Source organism: Myodes glareolus, chromosome 8 (assembly GCF_982192425.1).
Source record: "Myodes glareolus chromosome 8, mMyoGla1.1, whole genome shotgun sequence".
Taxonomy (NCBI): domain Eukaryota; kingdom Metazoa; phylum Chordata; class Mammalia; order Rodentia; family Cricetidae; genus Myodes; species Myodes glareolus.
This window is the reverse complement of record NC_142033.1, coordinates 74117433-74139379: the sequence shown is the minus strand read 5'-3', so window position 1 is coordinate 74139379 and position 21947 is coordinate 74117433. Positions and strand designations below refer to the sequence as shown.

The 21947-nt window shown below is 45.8% G+C and overlaps 2 protein-coding genes and 1 long non-coding RNA gene across 5 annotated transcripts in view; 2 read left to right on the top strand and 1 right to left on the bottom strand.

Moving 5' to 3' along the window:
• The first annotated feature begins 1152 nt into the window (after positions 1-1152).
• LOC146893902 (uncharacterized) lies at positions 1153-11627 on the top strand. Of its 2 annotated transcripts, none has more exons than XR_015002761.2 (4): positions 1153-1455; positions 3442-3514; positions 9301-9420; positions 10543-11627. It is a non-coding gene; the product is annotated as an uncharacterized LOC146893902 (long non-coding RNA). The 2 variants fall into 2 exon arrangements; XR_015002762.2 differs by lacking the exon at positions 10543-11627 and adding an exon at positions 9515-9748.
• Positions 11625-13843, bottom strand: Uqcr10 (ubiquinol-cytochrome c reductase, complex III subunit X). The gene is made up of 2 exons (XM_048449917.3): positions 13663-13843; positions 11625-11878 (listed from the first exon to the last, which is right to left on the bottom strand). The coding sequence occupies exons 1-2, from the start codon at positions 13807-13809 to the stop codon at positions 11834-11836; spliced, it is 192 nt and encodes a 63-aa protein (XP_048305874.1). The 5' UTR covers positions 13810-13843; the 3' UTR covers positions 11625-11833.
• Positions 13844-14076: 233 nt separating this feature from the next.
• The window catches only part of Zmat5 (zinc finger matrin-type 5), a 31176-nt gene continuing 23305 nt past the window's right edge, over positions 14077-21947 (top strand). Inside the window, exon 1 of one of the 2 annotated variants that reach the window (XM_048449915.3) lies at positions 14077-14229. The gene's annotated coding sequence lies outside the window, so the exon portion shown is untranslated. The other variant, XM_048449916.3, reaches the window with a different exon arrangement.

The window sequence follows — 21947 nt, the reverse complement described above, 5'->3', positions numbered from 1 at the left end:
GTGGAGCTCAGCCTGTCTTGGCTGACAGTGAGGGTGTGGTGGGGGAATGGAGGGGAGTCAGAGGCTGCAGGAGAGCTGCTTCTTTGGACTCAGCATTGCAGAGGAGAAAGAGGAGGCTTGAGATAAACAAGGCAGGTTGGCACAACCTCACCTATAACTTTCCAGAAGGAACTAGAGCTCCGGGGACCCATTGGGAGGAAAGCTGAGCTAGAAGCCATGCCAGGCTGCTAAGCCATCCCTGGCCTCTGCTATTACCAAGATTCCTGAATATGAAGTAACCAGGGAGGGGCCTGACAGAGGCCAAAGGTGGCTGTTGCAATTCTGCAGCCCTAACCCAGGTTGAAAGGTTGATTCTGAGGCTGGAGCAATGGCTCTTCTAAAGGACCCTGGTTCAACCCCAACACCCACATGGCAGGATTCTGTAACTCCAGTCTTGGGAGATCGGAAGCCTTCTTTGGCCTTGGGGGGAGCACTGCATACATGGGGTGCACAGACATACATGCAGACAAAACATCCATACACGCAAAAGAATAAAAGTGAAAAGATGGTGGCGTCTGCAGCCTCTGTGTGCGCAGGGTGTGAGTGAGAGGTGAGTCCTGAACCAGCCATGAGTTTCTGCCTTCTTATCACACAGAAAACTCTACAATCAATTAGTAAGGTGTCACATGGCCATTAGCATTCTCGGCTTATTAAACCCCTGTGTCTTCCCCAGGCCACTAGCTAGCCTGTGGTCTTGAGGATTTGTGAACTTCTGTGGGACTCTCCCAGACACAGAATTTCTGTCAGTTTACTTGCTGTGGCCTGAATGACAGAAGAGAGAGGCACTGAGTTCTAGTTTTCCAAAAATGACATTATGAAACCAACTGTTTTTCCAGTTGCAAGACCCCACCCTCCACTCTGACATAGCTCTTAAGTGTTCTGCCATCCCAAGGAGGTCATTATGACTAACGTCCCTTCTGGAAAAAAAAGTGGCTTTCACCCAATAACCAAGCTGAGCCCTGATTCCAGTAAGCTCCAGCTTGCTCTGAGTGTTTGTGCACAGCTCCGGGCCTGCCTCCCATCTCACATTCTCATCTCCTTACTCAGCATTCTTTCACCCCAGATTCTCAGGCCTGTTCATGCCTGTTCTCTTTATTGCTCATCCATCCATAAAGGAGGGTAGGGGCGGGTCAAGAGAGCACTGGGCTGAGACCAGAAGCCAAGAGGTAGGGAGGTGGCTTAGCTAGTTAAGCGTATGCTGCCTAAGCATGGTGAGTTCTGATGCCTGGAACCCATGTAAGAGCAGGTGTAATAGGCCAGGGATAGTGGCACTCTTGAGGCAGAGGCAGGTGGATCTCTGTGAGTTCAAGGCCAACCTAGTCTACAGAGTGAGTTCAAGCAGCGACAGCAGCAGCCACTGCAGCAGCTCAGTCCTTTGCTTACGGATGCGAAGTGGCCACAGCCGAATTCAAACAGGTCAGCCAGCCTCCAGAGTCCGTGTTCTCAACCCCTCAACTCTGCTCCTCTCTAGTTTGATACTTAAGATATGTGTGTATGTGTGTGTGGGGGGGTATTCCATGTATGTTTGGTTTAACATGGACCACCTCCTTGATTCTAAACATGGTACTTCTGCTGATGCAACTTACAATTCGAGTTGTTCTATAAATAGAGGGGCAGATGAAGGGAAAGATAGGAAGTTGGGCAGAATACATTTTTATAGTTTCCACTTTACCACAGCCTCTCTCAATGGAGGGAGGGGGTTCCCCTGTGAGGGCCCAGTTGGAAAGGCTTCATTAGGCAATCGGACATGACATGGAATTGCCGCCAGAGGCTGGTAGTGGCCCTCACTGCTGGAGGCCTGCACAAGACAGAGACAGTTCTGTGCAGACATCAAGGACAGGGAAGGGAAGAGGATCCAGTTACACAGAGTAAGGTGTGTGATGAGATAAAGGCTATCCCAGGAGTGCACCAGGCTGTGGGTTTAAATAGTGCTGGAGATGCGAGATTGCCCAGGACACAGGTTGCAATCAAGGGAACACGATCAGGCCTCAGAGGGAACAGCAAGCAAGAGACACTTGGATGATTTAGCTGCACAGTCATCCCCAAAGCTCTCAGTCTGCACCGAGTAGATCAAATGTGCTAATTTAAGCTGCTCCGTAAAGACTGGAGAAGAAGCCCCCATTTAAATGTTTTAAATGTGTTTAGGTTTATTTTACATGTAGAACTGTTTTGTCTGCATGTATGTCTGTGCACCCCCATGTATACCCGTTGCCCACAGAGGCCAAAAGAGGATGTTGGATCCCTTGGAGCTGGAATTGTGGATGTTTGTGAGCTACCATGTGAATGCTGGGAATCAAACCTGAGTCCTCTGCAAGAGTAACAAGTGCTTTTAACAACTGAGTCATCTCTCCAGCCTGTGCCTGTAAATTTCTTTGCCACTGCAGTATACCAAAATTGACCTGGTAGGCCTGGGCTGAGCATGCTGTAGCACTGTGGCATAGCTTCCTACCACCGCTGGAGGCCCTGCAGTCCTTACCATTCCGTTCCTCATATGAGAGGGGAAACAGCCTTCCAGCTGCCCCAGATGGAGACCAGAAGGGCTAGGACTATTTTTTGAACAATGTGTGTGTTATTTGTGTGTGTATGTGTGCACATGTACGTGTGTGTGTGCATGCACATGCAAGCAGGCTCATGTGAAGACCAGAGGACAACTTTCAAGAATTGGTCCTTTCTACCCTACTGAGAGGGGGTGTCTCCTCTTGGTGCTGCCCTGGAGCACCCTCCAGGCTAGCTGGCTTCTGGCAGACTCTCCTGTCTCGCTGAGGAGAGCTGATAGTACAGATGCGCCTCAAAACATTTGCTGTTTCCGTTTTTTGTTTTGTTTTATGTGTGTGGATGTTTTGCCTGTGTGCTATGTCCGTGCAACATATGTTTGCCTGGTTCCCAAAGAGACCAGCAGAGGACATTGGTTTCCCTGGGATTGGAGTAATAGACAGTTGTGAGCTGTCATCTGGATGCTGGGACTTGAACTCAGGTCTTCTGGAAGAACAGTCTTTTAATGGCTGAGCTCTCTCTTCAGTCCCCGCATTCAGCTCTTTGCATGGTTCTGGGGATTGAGTTTGAATCAGTAGGCTTGTGTGGCTAACATACTTACTGCTGAGTCAGTTCTCTGGTTTACGGGGGTAGGATTTTAGTTCAGCCATTCCCTGTTTCCATAACCTATGATCGGCAGACTGCAGAGCGGAGGATGCTAGTTGACAGGTTCACAAAGGAGAGGTGCAAGGAGTCTGTATCTGCAGAGCAGGACTGGGGAGCCTTAGAAGATATTTGAGCAGGAGTACTGATTGGGAAAGGGAGGGTCTGAGAAGGGTCTTTTTATTTATTTATTTACTTATTAAAAATTTCCACCTCCTCCCCACCTCCCTTTTCTCTCCCCCTCCTAACCTCCCCCTCCCTCTCTAGTCCTAAGAGCAGCCAGGGTTCCCTGCCCCGTGGGAAGTCCAAGGTCCTCCCGCCTCCATCCAGGTCTATAAAGGTGAGCATCCAAACAAACCAGGCTTCCACAAAGTCAGTCCATGCAGCAGAATAAAAACCCAGCGCCATTGTCCTTGGCTTCACTGAGAAGGTTCTTTGCAAGAATTTGGGAACAGAGCCCCATGGTGTTGGTGCATGTCTTTAATCTCGGTGCTGTGGAGGTAGAGGCAGGTGGATCTCAGAGTTCAAGACCAGTCTACAGAGTGAGATTCAGGACAGCCAGAACTACACAGAGAAACTCTGTCTCATTGAAAAAAAAAAAGAAAAAGAAAAAAAGTTTGGAAACAAAACAAAGTTAGGACAGAAAGCAGCAGGAAGGCCATCAGCACCGACTACCAACCGAGTGGCTCCTAGCCAGCATTGTCTACTCTCATTGCTTTGTCCTTGGGGCCAGCTGGCATGTGCCCTTGGCATTCAGTCTGTATATAAATTCAAGTCTATCAGGCCATGGCCCTGATGAAAAGAGAAAAATGAATCTTCCATGGCTTAAAATAGTAGATGTGAAGCTGGATATGGTGGCACATGTACGCCTTCAATCCCAACACTCAGGAGGCAGAGGCAGGTAGATCTCTGTGAGTTCAAGGTAAGCCTGGTCTACACAGAGAGTTCCAGGACATCCAGGGCTACACAGAGAAACCTTGTCTCGAATGAATGAATGAATGACATAATAGAAAAAAAAGATTAGTAGCTATGAACTTCCCCTCTGCTGCCAACTGCCCTGCCTTTCATTTTTACCAGCCATGTACCCGTGACAAGACGACCTCTCTGAGCTTCATTTTCCACTTACAGTGTACTAGAGAGAGCAGCGAATCTCTCCAAATGCAGATGTCCAGCAGCTGACAAGCCTGGCTATGGGGAACTCAAAGAAGCCAGCAAGTGTGTGTGCATGTGCATGTGCGTGTGCGTGTGCGTGTGTGTGTGTGCGTGCGCGCTAGCTGCACACCCCATACAGCCATGTTCATCTTTTGCTGTTACTCAGGCAGGTTCCCTCAGCTTCGACTCACCCAAGGAATTTGTATTCCGCCCCACCTTTGCCCATCGCTCAGACATTTACAATGCATTGATTTCTGTCATCCTCAGAAGACTTGAAGCTCATTTGTAGGGCAACCCCTGTTCCTCGTTTTGGGGAAGACTGGCTGTGTGCCAAGGATGGACTCTATTGCTTTTAAATAACTTACATGGTTTTCCGCTCTTACTACAGAGGCAATGACACGCTCAGTATGGTTCCCACAACTCAGCAAAGAAGAAATGATAATTCCCCCGTGTGGAAAGGATTGCTGTTGGCTCTGGAGTCTTGGAGCAGTTCTTATATATGCCTTGGTTTTCCGCAAAAACTAGGATCATGGTGAATACACTGTTAGGGCTGTGTATTCTGCAGTCTGTGAACACTTTTCCTTCTCACTTAGTGTCCAGTGCCACTCACACCCCAGTGCAGGCAGCTTCAGTCTGCCTGCCCCCTACAGTGTACACTTGGGTGATTTCTGATTATATCCTCTTAAGAGATGGTGAAGAGCCTCCTGCCTAAGTGCCTGCCTACGTTCGTGAGAAGTTACTCAAGATAGAGCCTTAAGAATAAAATTATAGGCCAGGCAGTGGTGGCGCACGCTTTTAATCCCAGCACTCAGGAGGCAGAGACAGGTGGATCTCTGTGAGTTTGAGGCCAACCTGGTCTACAAGAGCTAGTTCCAGGACAGGCTGGAAAGCTACAGAGAAACCCTGTCTTGAAAAACAAAACAAAACAAAACAAAAAGAATAAAATTGTAGGATCATGTTTTTTTTTTTTTTTTTCTTTGCCAATGGTGCCTACAGTGCTAGTACTCAGGAAGCTGAGACAGGATTGCCATGCTTTCAAGATCAGCCTGACTAAATGTGAAAACCCTACTCTCCTAACACCCCAAATTTTTTTTCTTTTCATTTTCCTAAGCAAGTGCTGTATTCTTGGTTTTACCTTTTTAAAAACCTTTTTGAAATTTGTTTGTCTTATGTGTGACTATTTTTTAAAAATATTTATTTATCATATATACAGCATTCTGTGTGCGTGTATGCCTGCAGGCCAGAAGAGGGCACTAGACCTCATTACAGATGGTTGTAAACCACTATGTGGTTGCTGGAAATTGAACTCAGGAACTTTGGAAGAGCAGGCAATGCTCTTAACCGTTGAGCCATCTCTCCAGCCCCCTTATGTGTGACTATTTTGCCTGCATCTATGTATATGCACCACATGCATGCTCGGTGCATGGAGTTACAGATGGCTGTGAACCTCCATGTGCATGTTGGGAATCAAACTCAGGTTCTCTGGAAGGGCAGCAAGTGCTCTTTCCTACTGAGCTGTTTCTCCAGCCCCGAAGCTTTTTTTCTTTAAGACATATTTATTTGTTTGTTTGCTTGTTTCTTTGTATGTTTTTGGTCTTTCAAGACAGGATTTCTCTGTGTAGCTTTGGAGCCTGTCCTTTAACTTGCTCTGTAGACCAGGCTGGCCTCAGACTCACAGAGATCCTCCTGCCTCTGCCTTCTGAGTGCTGGGATTAAAGATGTGCTCCACCACACCCGGCTCCCTTTTCTTTTTTAAAATGAACTCTAAAGTCATGTCTTTGCTTTGGTAACAGTACAAGTTTGTGCCTTCCTCAGGCCCTTGCATGTGCTGTCCTTATTCCTGAAGTTCTGATGCTTTTGATCCTTCCCTGGCTAAGATCTCAACCCCTATCTCATCTCTGATGTCATTTCTATGAACTCCCTGACCACCTGCCTCAGTGTGGCTTTTAAACCCATGTCACCCTGACAGCACTCAGTTTCGCTGTATTTTATTTAAGTATTCATGGTCTTACTATGTAGACCCTGCTGGCCTCAAACTCCCAGAGATTTACCTTATCTTTACCTCTTGAAAGCATGTGACAACATTGTGGCTCCTTTGTATTTTCTTCATACCTAGGACTGGGCATGGTGGCACGCACCTTTTATCCTAGCACTCAAAAGGCAGAGGCAGGTGGATCACTTTGAGTTCCAGATCAGCCTGGTCTACATAGTGAGTTCCAGGAGAATCATGGCCATCTAAAGAGGCCATGTCTCAAAAAACAAACAAACAAACAAATAACCCACAAACAACACTTTAAAAAAAAATAAAACCTCTTACCTGATTTCTTCTCTACTATCTGTATGTCTCTCTCACATTAGCTTCAAGAGACCAGGGACTTGTCTTGTCTCTACCATGTACCCAGGATCTAGGATGGTTTCATACAGAAAAGGCATTCACTAGAGATGCCCTGGCCTTGGGAGATAGCTCAGTAGGTAGTGTTTGCTGTGCACGCACAAGGACCTGAACTTAGATCCCCAGCAATCTGCAACAATCAAGGCAAGGCGGCACATGCCTTTAGTCCCAGCACTCAGGAGAGGCAGCAGAGGCAGACAGATCTCGGTAAATTTGAGGCAAGCCTGGTCTACAGAGTGGTTCCAGACTAACCAGGGCTACACAGAGAGAACCTCTATCTCAAAAAGAAAAAAAAAAAAAGTAGACCAGGCAGTGATGGCACATGCCTTTAATCCCAGCACTCGGGAGGCAGAGGCAGGTGGATCTCTGTGAGTTCAAAGTCAGCCTGATCTAGTTCCAGGACAGGCTCCAAAACTACAGCGAAACCCTGTCTCGAAAAACAAAAAAAACAGTAAAGAATAATTGTAAAAGACATCTGAGGCTGACTCTGGCCTCCATGTACACATAAACACATGTATACACTTGTAATATGCAGGCATATTCACATATACACATATGTGCATGCACACTACACACACACACACACACACACCCCAATTTGTCCTAGCTGAAAGGATAGCGGAATGGATGTTCGTGATTTAAAAGTCTGTGGTGCAGGAAGTGGAACCCAGGGTCTCATGCATGCTAGACAGTGCTCTACCATCGAGCTACATTTTCAGCTCTGTCTGGGTTTGTGTGTTTGCATCTGACTTATTGATTATTTAATGGGCATTTTTGTTTTGTGTTTGTTTTTTGAAACAAGATCTCTCTACTGCCCAGTTTGGCCTTGAATTTCTGGGCTCAACTGTAGTCTCCCTAGTAGCCAAGACTACAGGTGTGTCTGTCCAACCAAGCCCCAGTGGAGAGACTTTTCTGAATAGGAGAGAAACTAGGGGCCTGTGGAGGAGCTCAAATCCTATTTGAAGGCAGTGCTGCTTGCCTAAAGCTATTTTCTAATAAATTAATTCAAAGACCTTCTAGAATTCGATTTATGTAGTTTTCTGACACCTTGCTAGATTTAAGCAATCCTCGTGCCCTAGCTCAGCTTCTCAGATAGCGTAGTGCGCTCTCTCTCTCTCTCTCTCTCTCTCTCTCTCTCTCTCTCTCTCTCTCCTTTCTCTCTCTCTCTCTCTCTCTCTCTCTCTCTCCTTCTCTCTCTCTCTCTCTCTCTCTCTCTCTCTCTCTCTCTCTCTCTCTCTCTCTCTCCAGGGTCTTACTATGAAGCCAGTTTGAGTTGGAATGCTACTGCTTCAGCCTCCCAAGAACAGAAAATACAAGTATTCACCACTACACTTAGCTTCTCTTTTCATGTGTGTGTGTGTGTGTGTGTGTGTGTGTGTGTGTGTGTAGGCTGGAGGTAAATACAGGGTATCTTCTTCAACCGTTCTTCACTTTATTTCTTGAGACGGTCTGTTATAGAACCCAGCACTCACTGATGTGTCTGGCCTGACTGAGGGGCAAGCCCCAGGGATCCTCCAGTCCTTGTCTCAGAGTTGGGGTCACAGATGGATGCTGATGCACCGAGCATATGTCCATACAACGCTAAGCAGAATCTGACCCAGAGATCAAGACAGCAACGAAATCTGAAGGCAAAGTTGCCAAGCCTCTTATCCCATTTTAGCCACCCATCAGACACTGTAGGCTCTAGTGAAGGGTAGGCATTTTAGCAAGGACAGCCTGCAAGCTTGTAGGAAGTAACCCAGGCAGCTATATCCCGCAAACATCAGAGGTGTGATCTGAAGAGAAGCCACCAGGCAGCTGATAATGTCCCTCGTCTGGGTGACCTCCAAAATGAATCATTTTGAAGTCAACAAAGAACAAATGCTTGTGATTTTTGCTCTGGCAGGTTGCCTGGCATCTGGGTTTCTGGATCTTACAAGGGGAGTTCTCTTGACTGAGGCTTTTCTTTGGCAACAGCTCCTCCTGTCTTTTTCATAAGGGTAGCCATCTCAAACCCTACTGGTTTTACTTGGTATGTTCCTAAGGGGTTCCAGTTTTGGGAACATTCCAGCCTTGTGGCTCACCTGTTTTTGATGACAAAGCTTTTATATATATATATATATGAGACAGGGTTTCTCTGTAGTTTTTGGTGTCTGTCCTGGAACTAGCTGTTGTAGACCAGGTTGGCCTTGAACTCACAGAGATCTGCCTTGCCTCTGCCTCCAGAGTGCTGGGATTAGAGGCGTGCACCACCACTGCCTGGTCTGACAAAGCTTTTGAAACCATGCTTTGAACAGGTAAGAGAGCCCAGGGGTTTTAGTTTGTTTGTTGTTGTTTTGTTTTTCAGAACAGGGTTTCTCTGTGTAGCCCTGTCTGTCCTAGAACTCGCTTGCTAGACCAGGCTGACCTTAAACTCACAGCGAGACCTGGCTGCCTCTGCCTCCTGAGCTCTGGGACTAAAGGCATTCTTTATCATGCCTGACAAGGGTATGTCTTTTGTCCCCTTTTGGTGATCCTACTGTGGTAGAGAAATCTGTGACATAAAGTCAAAGTCCTGTTCAGTCCCAGCACTGACAGCCACCACTTGTGCATATATCCTACAGTGCCATATCTGCTTGCATCGGCGTATATTCCCCTCCCCCATTGGATCTTCCTTCATCATCGCCATGAAGTTAGGGGCCCCAGCACGGCAGCATGTTGCTAGGAGCATTATTTGGAGATGGGTATGTATGCGGCCCAGGCCAAATGGAGTAGCGGGCTTCAAAGCTGTTCCGTTGGCCTGCCTCCGAGTTGCTCATTTTTCTTCACCCTTGTCAGTCTGGTAGGCAAGAAATCGGACTTCTACTGGGCACTGGTGATGCCCGCCTTCAATGTGAGCACTGGGGAGATAATGCAGCTCTACCACTGTGAGTTGGAGGCTAGCCTGGATTACATCGTGTTTCACAAGAGTATCCAGGTGTAGTGGCAAACATCTGTAATCCCAGGGTGGCCTCAAATTTGTAATCCCCCTGCCTCAACTTTCACTTTGAAGAAATTATTCCTGAAAGCTAATTCACCTTGCGTCATTCAGTTCAAGCGTTGACAGCACAGTTGGCAATGAAATTTCCTAGGCCCTGGCTTTTTAAGGAAATGCCATAAGTAGACCAAACTAGGTGATTCCTAGGGTCTCGCCCACATTTGCATGGCTTTCCTGATCTGAATCATCACCAGAGAAGATTCTGGATTATCTATCTCTCTGGCTAACTCAGAGCAGGTTCTAGGGGACTGACTGCAGGTAGGTGTTGTACCTTCCTAGACTGGGAACTTCCCCAGCTACAAAAGCCAGCTTTTCTACACGTGTCCCATGCTTCTCGATGCTTTTGCTGCCAAGCCAGGAAGGCTGCCCTGTGTCTAGGTGATTAGCTCTGCCTGCAGCACCAGTGTTTTTAGGAGTGCTCATTTCTGAGGGGAGCACTAACTCTGAGGTTGATATGGTCTGTTTACTCCCCTCAACCCTATTCAGCCACTTACATCTCCTGTTCCACAAACAACAAATTTAGGGTCTTGCACTCTGCTTCCTCAGCTTTGTTTCCAAGGCCCAACCCAAATGGCTCAATTCCAACACCTCCATGTCTCAGCTAATTGGAAGCCTCCAACTCCACTGTGGCTGTTTCCTCTCCTTGTACTGCTCTCCAGAGCTCTTGATCCAGTACATAATCACATCGTGGTGCCTAGTGTTTGTTTCCCATTAAAAAGTTCAAGACCCACATGTAATGCAATTTTCTACCACATGCCCTTCGAGGAGGGCCACCCAATTTTTTTTTTTTTTTCCTGAATCCCTCTTCCTTACATTCCTACTGCTCTAGCCTTCCAGAATGCTCAGGGGGCTTCGTCCCTGGCCCTCCCTCGACCCCCAGCCGGCTCATCCTTGGACCACGCCCCCGCCACCGAGCCTGCTCATTGGCCATTTGCTTCCCATCATGATGCTGCCTGCCACGGAGTCATAGTGCCCTTTCTCTGGGTCCTCATCGTCCATTCCTGTCAGCGGTTGCCTCCTGTGACAGGATCTGTGGTTTAAAGGAAGACGGATCTGTGTGTGCGTACGTCTGTGTCTGAGAATGGTGCCCACGGAGGCCAGCGTGTATGGTTTCTCTTGTAGCTGGAGTTCCAAGCCACCCGAGGTGGGTGCGTGGTTTCAAACCTCAGTCCTCTGCAAGAACAGCAGGTGCTGCCAGTCGTCGTGGCTCTTCTCCAGCCTCCTACACGCGGTTTTTAAAATTCACAAAGCCCTCTGTAAACCCCTTACAGATAAGGAATCTCAAGTTCAGCAAGGTTGAGTGTTGCCCTTGGTACACACAGCTAGAACTGTTGGGTTTAGGATTTAAATTCAGCAAAACTCTCATAAACTGACTTTGGCAGGAACCCTGGCGGGAGGCTGTGACCCAAAAAAACATGAGTTAACCAAAAATCATTCATCGATTTAAAATGCAAAAGACAGACCTTAGCCCGAGACAGGGACTGGGGTAAGACTCCTAGAACAAGGTTTTTTCCTGGCCAGAACCACAGTGCTTCCTCATGGCCAAGAGAATAATCACTATGTGATTTAAAAATGGGGGGTGGGGGAGACTGAAGAGATGGCTCAACAATTGCTCTCCAAGATCTGGGTTTAATTCTCAGCACTCACTTGGCAGCTCGCAACCATTTGTAACTCCAGTTGCAGGGGTCCAGTGCTTCCTTGGGCATCACAACACCCATTCATATTAAATAAAAACAAAAGACTATAACTAATGGTTTAAAGGTAACATCTATCAGGCTTATGTGTTGAAACCAGAATTCTTTGGAAGTTAATGAAAAACTCTAAATAGTGGAGTCTTCAGGTGTTTGCATGGGGCCTGGACACACTCTCAACTACCAAGAACAGAAAGTCAATAAAGTGCAAAAGCAAGTCTCATGAGCATTTTCCATTTATTTTCTGATAACTGTAGTCAAACACACTTCAAACACAGCCGAAGCTAGAGTCTGTTCATAGGATGGAGCCATTGCATGCCAATACACGGGTGGTCCATGAAGAGTATTTTCAAACTCATCCTCAGGCTGAGGCCCAGCTCCAGGCGAACAGCTGATAGGTGGAACCGTTCCTTCTTCAGGGGCAAGGACTTACTCCTTGTTCTCATAATTGTGTTTTATATGTTTCCACAGCTTCTGCATTTAAAACACAACAGTTGATTATAACCTTTGCCCTCACACTTTACAACCTACTTTCATTGTCCAAAGTAAAGAATATTGAGAAATCAGTGTCAAACTCTAATTAAAAATGTACAGTTGTGCCGGGTGGTGGTGGCGCACACCTTTAATCCCAGCACTTAGTAGGCAGAGGCAGGTAGACTTCCTAATTCAAAGCTAGCCAGACCTACACAGAGAAACCCTGTCTCGAAAAACCAAAATGAAAGGCAAAACACTCAACTCTCATTAACCATAGTAAGTAAGTGGAAAGGGAAAATCGGACTTCTACAAGAAATTAAGGTGGACTGAAAGAATGGTCCCAATCTAGAGCCTACAAGATGTCTGGGACCACATTTCACTGAGCCACTTTTTATTTCCTTAGACCTAAGCTGGCTACGGTTCTCATTCCTAAGAGCATGGGGAAATGGGTGGGTTATAACATCGTACTCAAGACACCTTTTGATATCTGTGAGTATGCATGATCAATGGAAATGCTTACAAAGGTCAGAGTGGCAACACCTTTATATGGGCAGGAAGCTACCCCTGCCTCAGGCAACATGGTAGCTAGTGGACTGGTTCTTTCTGGATTGTAGATCAGAGAGCCTTGAGTTGAAAACCAGTTGCTGGGTGGTGGTGAGGCACAGTTTTAATCCAAGCACTTGGGAGGCAGAGGCAGGTGGATCTCTGTGAGGTCAAGGCTACAGAGTGAGTTCCAGGGCAGCCAGGGTTACACAGAGAAACCCTGTCTCAAAATAAAAAAAGAAAAGAAAAGCAACTGAGGGAGTTGGAGAGATGGCTCAGTGATAAGAATACCGGTTGCTCTTCCAGAGGACCAGGATCAGTTCTCAGCACCCATATAGGGGCTCACAACCATCTGTAACTGCAGTCTCGGAGGATCCAACACCCTCTTCTGACCTCCCTCGGGAAGGGAGGGGACGAAAGGGAAGGGGAGGGAAGGAGGGGAGAGAGAGAGAGAGAGAGAGAGAGAGAGAGAGTGAGAACGAGAATAGGAACCACTGCAGAGTGGAGAACAGACTGGCCATGTAGCAGGCCTTTCCCAGTACAGCCACAACCTCATGACATAAAACATGCACAAGTACCTGGAAGGGTTAAGTGAAAAAGGACTTGCCATTTCCTACTTTATGTCCCCACGTTCTCTAAGACACATAGTGAATCTATCTTGCAGTGGTATCCTCTACTGTGAACGGTGGTACCTCATCTGTATCCCAGAAGGTAATTACTATGATCTTTACTTAATGCCACCGTTAACTGGAAAGTTCCAGTATTCCCAGCCAGGACTTGAGATTTTATAGCCTCCACTTCTGTTTTAATCAAAACAAAGTTGCCTGGATGAGAGGCCTTGGGAACTGAAACATACATCAATTTTATAAGACCAGCCACGTTGTCTACGGAGACATACTTTTAACGACTGACCTGCTGCCCTTGACATCACTCAAGGAAGCAGAGGTCGGAGTTCCAACTCACTTGCCTCCGTAGTTCGGACCTTTAAAGTCTCAGGCATTAGCTTTTGCAAATGAGCATGTGGGATGTGTGGCAGGACATACCGATACTCCCAACCCCTGCAATGTGGGGGTCAGTGTGAGATCTGTGACTCATACCAGGTCAAGCGAACTGAAAGTACAGTCTCAAGACAATGGACATAGTTCACCCCGGTCCTGGTAAGGGAAGACTTGACTTTCGTCCTCCCTCCCTCCCAGTCACCCCTCAGGCGGGCCCAAGGTCAGGGTGGCCCAGGCCCTCACCCCCTCGTTGATGTGCTCGTAGATCGCGTCTGCGCCCTGATCGAAAGCGCGCTCGAAGAAAAGGGCGCCCACTGCGATGGTTAGGGCGAAGGTGGAAGTCCTGCGGAATAGCAGGGAGTACAGACGTGAAGCGATCGTCGGCGCCATGTTGCCTCGCTACTGAACTGGCACCACTGAGCCTTCGTAGAGCCCCTTCTCGCTCCACCCAACGCGCACTGCTTTATGGGAAATGTAGTTCCTCCTCTGTATCTTAGCGTTGATGTTTTGGACTACACAGAAACTAATAGCTTGCAGAGGGTAACAGATTCTTACAATGTTTATATTCACACGGCTAACGTTTGGTAAAATTTATTTTCCAGTTTTTCTCATCAATTATGGCTGGCTGTAGGACTATTTTGAACTACAACTCCCAAAAGCCCTTTGGCTTCCCATCTTTCCCCGCGCAGTCTTGCCTTTGCGTTCAGTCTTCTCCTCGTACACCTTATGAAGGACTACGAATCCCATCGAGCAGAGCGCGACCGGCGAACACAAGAGGAGGAGCCCGGAGCCGTCCAGCCACGGAGCCAGGTATCTTTGGCCGGACGTCCCGGGCCGAGTTCTAGGCTGCTTCTCTACCCAGACTATTTAGCTCTTCGTTCTGAACCTTCGCTATCAGCATTTTCTGGCATAGGGAGTGGCTAGAGAGGCGAGGGGACCTGAACTTCTGTGGCTTCATCTCTCCCTGAGCCTCGTCTTCTAGGAACCTACTCCAGGTGTAGGTTTGGAGGTGGTAAAAGTCGGATCCTAGAATTCTGACCCTTCAGCCACGCCTCAGGAGAAAAAAGTGGCTTTGCCTTCGTTTCCAGCTCGTAGGCTTTGAAGCCAAGAACGCTCGCCTCGAAGGCGGGCGACCTGGTTGTAAAAGGCACCGTATAAATGCTTTTCTGAGGATCCCCTCCCGGTCTTGAGCTGGTCCCCAGCAGATGAATGGTCCCAGCTCGGGCTATTGTGTGTGGGTAATGGAGAGGCCCAGCGCTTCTGGAGACTAGGACTTTGTAGAAGAGAAAGCTGAATACTTGGACAGGTTGGTGGTGCTCTTTAAGCCTGGAAGCCTGGGTAGCCACTTAACGGAGGACTGGCTATGTAGTAACAGGGTAAATAGGATAATGTTTGTGCAAAGTTTTAGAGGCAGTCTCAGTGCTGGGGTGCTTGACAAAATGTAGAGTGGACTCTGAATAGGTGGCCGGAGGTCTGTTCTTGTCTGGCCTCGTTCACTGGAGGGCTTTAAACTGGAATGTGACAAGATCTAATTTACATTTTAATGTTATCTTGCTGGCTTCTTGGTAGAAAATAGACTGAAGAGGGGAAATTATAGAGGAAGGTGATTTAGAGTAGAGTGGACTAGAATAATCTTTAGATTTGAGGTGCATTTTGGGAGGTGAGGTAGATAGAGCAAGTTAGCAAATGTGTACAAAAAAGAGAAATTAAAAGTCGGGCTCGACTGTGCAGGCCTTTAGTCCCAGCACTCTGGAGAGGCAGGTGGGTCTCTTGAGTTCGAGGCCAGGGCTACACAGACTAATCCCATCCTGAAATACCTCCTCCCCCCCAAAAAAGAAAGAATTAACATCTAGGATAAATCAAAGTTTGACCTCAGGGACTAAATGGTTTTTGTTTGACTGTTTTGAGACAAATTTTAACACTCGATCTGGCTGGCCTGGAACCAGCTACACAGACTAGCCTGACTCTGTCTCCGGAAGGCTGAAGTTATAGGCATCCACTACCATGCCTGGCCTGTAAGCTGTATGTGTGTTGAAAGATGTATTTTTTGTTAGGTAAACTATGCATATGTGTAAGGTGGGTGGAGGGGTCAGTATGTGCTCCTGAGTGGCAGTGCCCACAAAATCCAGGAGAAGGTATTGGATCCCCTGGAGCTGGAGTTAGAGGTGGTTTGTGATCTATCCTATGTAGATGCCAGGTACCGTCTGTTAGAGCGGTACATGCTTTTAACATGCTCTCCAGCTCTATAAATCATGTTTCATGTGAGTGGTCCCCGAGATATGAAGCAGATATCTAGGGCGAATGGGGCTGTGATTCTGAAGATTAGAGGGCCGGCCTGGGACTGGGATAGAGACTGAAGGCCGGTGCAGGACTATAGGCTCCACACTTGGGAGGTTGAGGCAGGAGGAGCAGAAGCTCACAGTTATCCTTTGCTGCGTCCTTTAGCTGCGAGGACTGCCTTACAGACTCTTAGATGAACCAGGGACTGGCCTCTGGTGCGGCTCTCCTGACCCAGTGTGACCCTGATCAGTCCTGACTTCTCTCTACTTTATGTAAACTGTGGAGAGCAACAGTAAAGTTAGGAACTAGAAGGGAAAGTGGATGACCCTGAGGATGAGCTCCTCTCGGTGTGGATGTTGTTGCGAAGCATTCTGGTAATGTCTGGCAGGAAGTTGTGAGCCTGCAGGGAAAGACTGCTTAGGGTTTACTGATCACCTGCAAGAGACTTACAGCATACTTTTTTCTTTCTTTTTTTTTTTAAATATTTATTGAGCTCTACATTTTTCTCTGTTCCCCTCCCTCCCTCTCCCCTCCCCGCTTCAACCTTCCCCCAAGGTCCCCATGCTCCCAATTTACTCAGGAGATCTTGTCTTTTTCTACTTCCCATGTAGATTATATCTATGTAAATCTCTCTTAGTGTCCATATTATTGTCTAAGTTCTCTGGGATTGTGGTTTGTAGGATGGCTTTCTTTGCTTTATGTTTAAAAACCACCTATGAGTGAGTACATGTGATAATTGTCTTTCTGTGTCTGGGTTACCTCACTCAAAATAATGTTTTCTAGCTCCATCCATTTTCCTGCAAAATTCAAGATGTCATTATTTTTTCTGCTGTGTAGTACTCCATTGTGTAAATGTACCACATTTTCCTTATCCATTCTTCAATCGAGGGGCATTTAGGTGTTTCCAGGTTCTGGCTATGACAAACAAAGCTGCTATGAACATAGTTGAGCACATGTCCTTGTGGCACAATTGAGCATCCTTTGGATATATACCCAAAAGTGGTATTAAAGTGTCTTGAGGAAGATTGTTTCCTAATTTTCTGAGAAATTGCCACATTGACATCCAAAGGGGTTGTACCAGCTTGCATTCCCACCAGCAATGCAGAAGTGTTCCCTTTTCCCCACAACCTCTCCAGCATAAGTTGTCATCAGTGTTTTTGATCTTGGCCATTCTTACAGGTGTAAGATGGAATCTCAGAGTTGTTTTTATTTGCATTTCTCTGATGGCTAAGGATGTTGAACATTTCCTTAAGTGTCTTTCAGCCATTTTAGATTCCTCTGTTGAGGGTTCTTTGTTTAGGTCTGTACTCAATTGGATCTATTGGTGTCCAATTTCTTGAGTACTTTGTATATTTTGGAGATCAGACCTCTGTGTGATGTGGGGTTAGTGAAGATCTTTTCCCATTCTGTAGGCTGGCATTTTGTCTTGTTGACCATGTCATTTGCTTTACAGAAGCTTTTCAGTTTCTCTCAGTGTCTGTGCTGCTGGGGTTCTATTTAGGAAGCGGTTCCCTGTGCCAATGCGTTCAAGTGTACTTCTCACTTTCTCTTCTATAAGGTTCAGTATGGCTGGCTTTATGTTGAGGTCTTTAATCCATTTGGACATGAGTTGTGTGCTTGGTGATAGATATGGATCTATTTTCATTCTTCTACATGTTGATATCCAGTTATGCCAGCACCACTTGTTAAATATGCTTTCTTTTTTTCCATTTGATATTTTTTGCTTCTTAATCAAAGATCAGGTGTTGGAAGCTGTGTGGATTGATATCCTGGTCTTCTATTCAGTTCCATTGGTCCTCCTGTCTGTTCTTATGCCAATCTTAGTGTCATTTTTAAACAGTTATTATTTTTATCTTACATGTGTGAGTGTAAGATACGTATGTATGTATGTATGTGTTCCACATTTGTGCTTTGGATCCCCAGAGTGGGATTATGGACAGTTGTGAGCTGCCATGTGGGTACTGGAGACCGAATCCAGGTCTGCAAGAGCAGCAAGTGCTTTAACCATTGAGCCATCAGTCAAGCCACCTCCTTCTCCTCATTATTATTACTATTATTATTATTATGGGGACAGGGTTTCTCTGTGTAGTGTATGATGATGATGATGATGATGATGATGAGAGACAGGGTTTCTCTGTGTAGCATCCTGGAACTCACTCTATAGACCAGGCTGGCTTTAAACTTACAGAAATCTGCCTGCCTCTGCTTCCTGAGTCCTGGGATTGAAGACATGTGCCACCATGCCCAGCCTTAATTTTATTTTCATGTTTTAGGGGACTGGAGAGATGGCTCGGTGGTTAAGAGCACTGGTTGCTCTTCCAGAGGACTTGGGCTCAGTTCTCAACATCCACATCCACATGGCTGTCTGTAATCTCAGTTCCAGGCACCCTGACACCGCCACTCAGACATAAACAACAATGACCATAAAGTAAAATTTAAAAGAAAATAAAGTAAAACATTTATTTATGTATTTATTTATTTTAGTCTTTTAGTAACATTTTTAAATGCTGGGTGTGGTGGCACATCCCTTTAATCCCAGTAATTAGGAGGTAGAGAAAGCAGACCTCTGCAAACTTGAGGCTAGCCTGAGCCACATAGCAAGTTTTAGACCAACCAGGACTACATAGTAAGACCCTGTCTTAATTTTTAGCTGCCTGTTCTATAAAGAAAGTTCCAGGGCAGCAAGGTCTACACAGAGAAACCCTGTCTCGAAAAAACCAAAAAAGAAAAAAAAAATTCTTTTCAATACAGGTTTTCTCTGGTTCTCATTCTGTAGACCAGGCTGGCCTGTATTCAGAGATCTACCTACCTCTACCTCCGAATGTTGGGGTTAAAGGTGTGTGCCACCACCGCCCAGCAAAAAAAATTTTAAAAAAAGTCTCTTAATGTAATTGTTGGGCCAGGTATAGTGGTGCTTACCTGTAATCCCAGCACTCTGGAAGAAGAGGCAGAAATATTGAAAATTCAAGACAAGCCCTAGGCTATGAAGTGAGACTGTCTCAGTGGGGGAAAAAATCTTCAGTGCTCTACACCAAAACTTAGGGAAATAAGAAAAACGACCTTGACGTTTTTTTGATTAATGTTTGAACTCAGCTTGAACAAACTGAATTCCTCTAGACACTCAGCCCTACTTTCAGTTTAATTACATTCCCTCGAACATGTAACTCCATTCATAATTTTAATATATTTGATTTTCTTTTTAGTACTTGGGATGCATAACCTAACAAGCTCAATTTCCCCAAGGATACTTAGTTACTAGCAAATTTAATTAATTACGTTTATACTGAATTTAAATTTCTTACAAACAATTCAATAGTTTTTAGAATTGCTTGTGCTAGGGATGGACTTTCATAAACACATTTCCACACAAACTCACTATGTACTCTGGCCCCTTCCTATTATTCCCAAACATTCCCACACATAGTTTTGCTTCTACTTTTGTATCTTATATGCATTTATGATTTTTATGTATCTGTATAAAATCTAGGATCTACAGATGGAATATGATAATTGTTTTTCAGAGTCTGACTCACTTCCCTTAATATGATGTTCTCCAGTTCATCCATTTTCCGTAAATGACACGATTTTGTTCCTTATGGTTAGGTGAAATTCCATTGTATATATGTCCCATTTCCATAATCATTTGTCTGTTGATGGACACCCAGGCTGACCCCAGAGTGTGGCTATGAACATGTGCAGGTGTCTGTGCTGTGTTGATCTGAGGCCTTCAGGCATTACCCAAAAGTGGCCTGGCTGAGTGTATGCTGACTGTATGTTAGCTTTCTGAGGAGCTATCGTACTGATTTCCACAGTGGTACTGACAAACACCATACACCAGCAGCACACAGGAAGGGTCTGTTCCCGAAGTACCCTCGCCAGCATTTGTTTTCCCCTGTTCTGAACGGGTGAGATGGAGCCGGGAAGCATTTCTGTTGTTGTTTTGTGAAAGGGTCTCTTCTTTGTGGGGGCCGACTGATCTGGAACTCCCTGTGCAGACCAAACTGGCCTTGAACTCACAGTGACCCAACCACCTTACTCAATCTCCCGAGTGCTGGAATTAAAAGCATGCACCACCACACCCAGCTTACTATTTTTTTAATTTAATTTAATATAATTTAATTTAAAGATTTATTTATTCATTTATTATGTAGACAGTATTCTGCCTGCATGTACATCTGCACACCAGAAGAGGGCACCAGATCTCATTACAGATGGTTGTGAGCCACCATGTGGTTGCTGGGAATTGAACTCAGGACCTTTGGAAGAGCAGCCAGTGCTCTTAACCCCTGAACCATCTCTCCAGCCCCATAATTGAAATTTTTTATATACTATGTATGTGTATATATGTTGTTGTTTTGTTTTTTTGAGACAGGGTTTCTCTGTGTAGCCCTGGCTGTTCTTTCTCTCTCTTTCTAGTTCAGTACTTTTTAAAAACTTGGAACAGTGACAACAAATTACAGGCTCTGGAGCTGGGGATTTGTTGTGATATTTCATTTATATTTTAATAAATAAAGCTTGCCTGAAGTTCAGAGAGTAAAACAGCGGCACTGGTCAGCCTTACAGACCAGGCAGTGGTGACACACACCTTTAATCCCAGTAGCCACACTAGTTACCATAGAAACCAGGGGGCAGTGGTGCACGCCTTTAATCCCAGCTCTAGAGAGGATTATAAAATGGGAAGGGATAGCTCTCAGTCTCAGTCTTATTCTGAGATTCCTGGAAGCAGGATCACCATTTTCAGACTGGGGTCGAGGTAAGAGCCAGGGGTTTTGCTTTTCTGGTCTTCAGGTTGAACCCAATATCTGTCTCTGGGTTTTTACTAATCGTGTTACAGTGGTTAACGCAATTGGTGGAGTGCTTGCTTAATACAAAGGTCTGGGGTTTGATCTTCAGCATGCTGTAACCTGGGAGTGAGTGGTATGCACTTAACTAGTAATGTCAGCACTAGGAAGGTGGAGGAGGCTGGGGCTCAGAAGTTCAAGGTCATCCTCAACTGGATAAAGACGTTGAAACCAGTTTGAGCTACCTAAGACCATGCCTTAACTCAACACGTGTGCTCACACACAACACATACACTCACACACTAGGCTCTATCCCTCACATGATAGAAGAATATAGGGAAAAAGAAGGTGGACCCTAAATTGATGTTTTTTAGCACCTGGTTTATTCTAACACAGTCGGAGTTTCTAATCATTCACTGCAAATCTCTCAACCTAAAACCATAAATCTAATGTCAATTACTGATGTAGTCTTGTATATCTGATATTTCAACCTTAGATCTTTTTTTTAATGCTAAGAGTGCTTTCAAAGTGGGCTGTGATGGCACACGCCTTTAATCCCTGCACTGGAAAAGCAGAGGCAGGCAGATCTATGTGAGTTTGAGACCAGCCAGAGCTAAACAGAGAAACACTGTCAAAAAAAAAGAAGTGTATGCTTTTAAATACCCTGTTACACATGTGTGTGTGTGTGTTGTGTTTTGAGACATGGTCTAGCTGTTTAGCCCAGGCTGGCCTGTGAACTGGACACTCCTACCTCAAGTACCTGAGTGCCGTGATATAAAGAGATAGTTGTGCTCTGTGTCAGTTTAGGGCACCTCAGTGAGCTGGCGCTCATGCCAGTCTCATTTCTGGCTGGAACTCAAGTCCAGAGGCTGTGTTTAGTCAGAATGTTCCCACAAGGCTGCCTTTAGGATGTGGGGTGAAGTTTATTTCTCTGGGTTCTTTTCTTGGTAGGGGGACCTAGACTGATTGGTTAAAATACAGATCTCTAGGTCACTTTCCAAATCTGCTAAGTCAGAATTTTGAGACTTGGCCCAGGACATATTTTTGGTGATGAACCCTAAGCCACACTGTCCTAGTCAGGTGCTTTCCTGTTGCACGCCATTTTGCCCTCGGAAGCTATTTCTGTTTTTCATTCTTTCCATTTGTGTGTGCGTGTGTGGTGTATGTATGAGTGCATGGCAAGGTACAGCTATGAAGGCCAGAGGACAGCTTTGGAGTCCATATTCTCTCTCCCTTAGTGTGGGTTCTGGTGATTTAAAGTCCGGTCATCAGGCTTTTAGGACATTACCTTTACCTGGTGAGTCAGCTCCCCAGCTCAAGACTTCATTTTCTTTTCCTTCCTTCTTTCCTTCTTTCCTTCTTTCCTTCTTTCCTTCTTTCCTTCTTTCCTTCTTTCCTTCTTTCCTTCTTTCCTTCCTTCCTTCCTTCCTTCCTTCCTTCCTTCCTTCCTTCCTTCCTTCCTTCCTT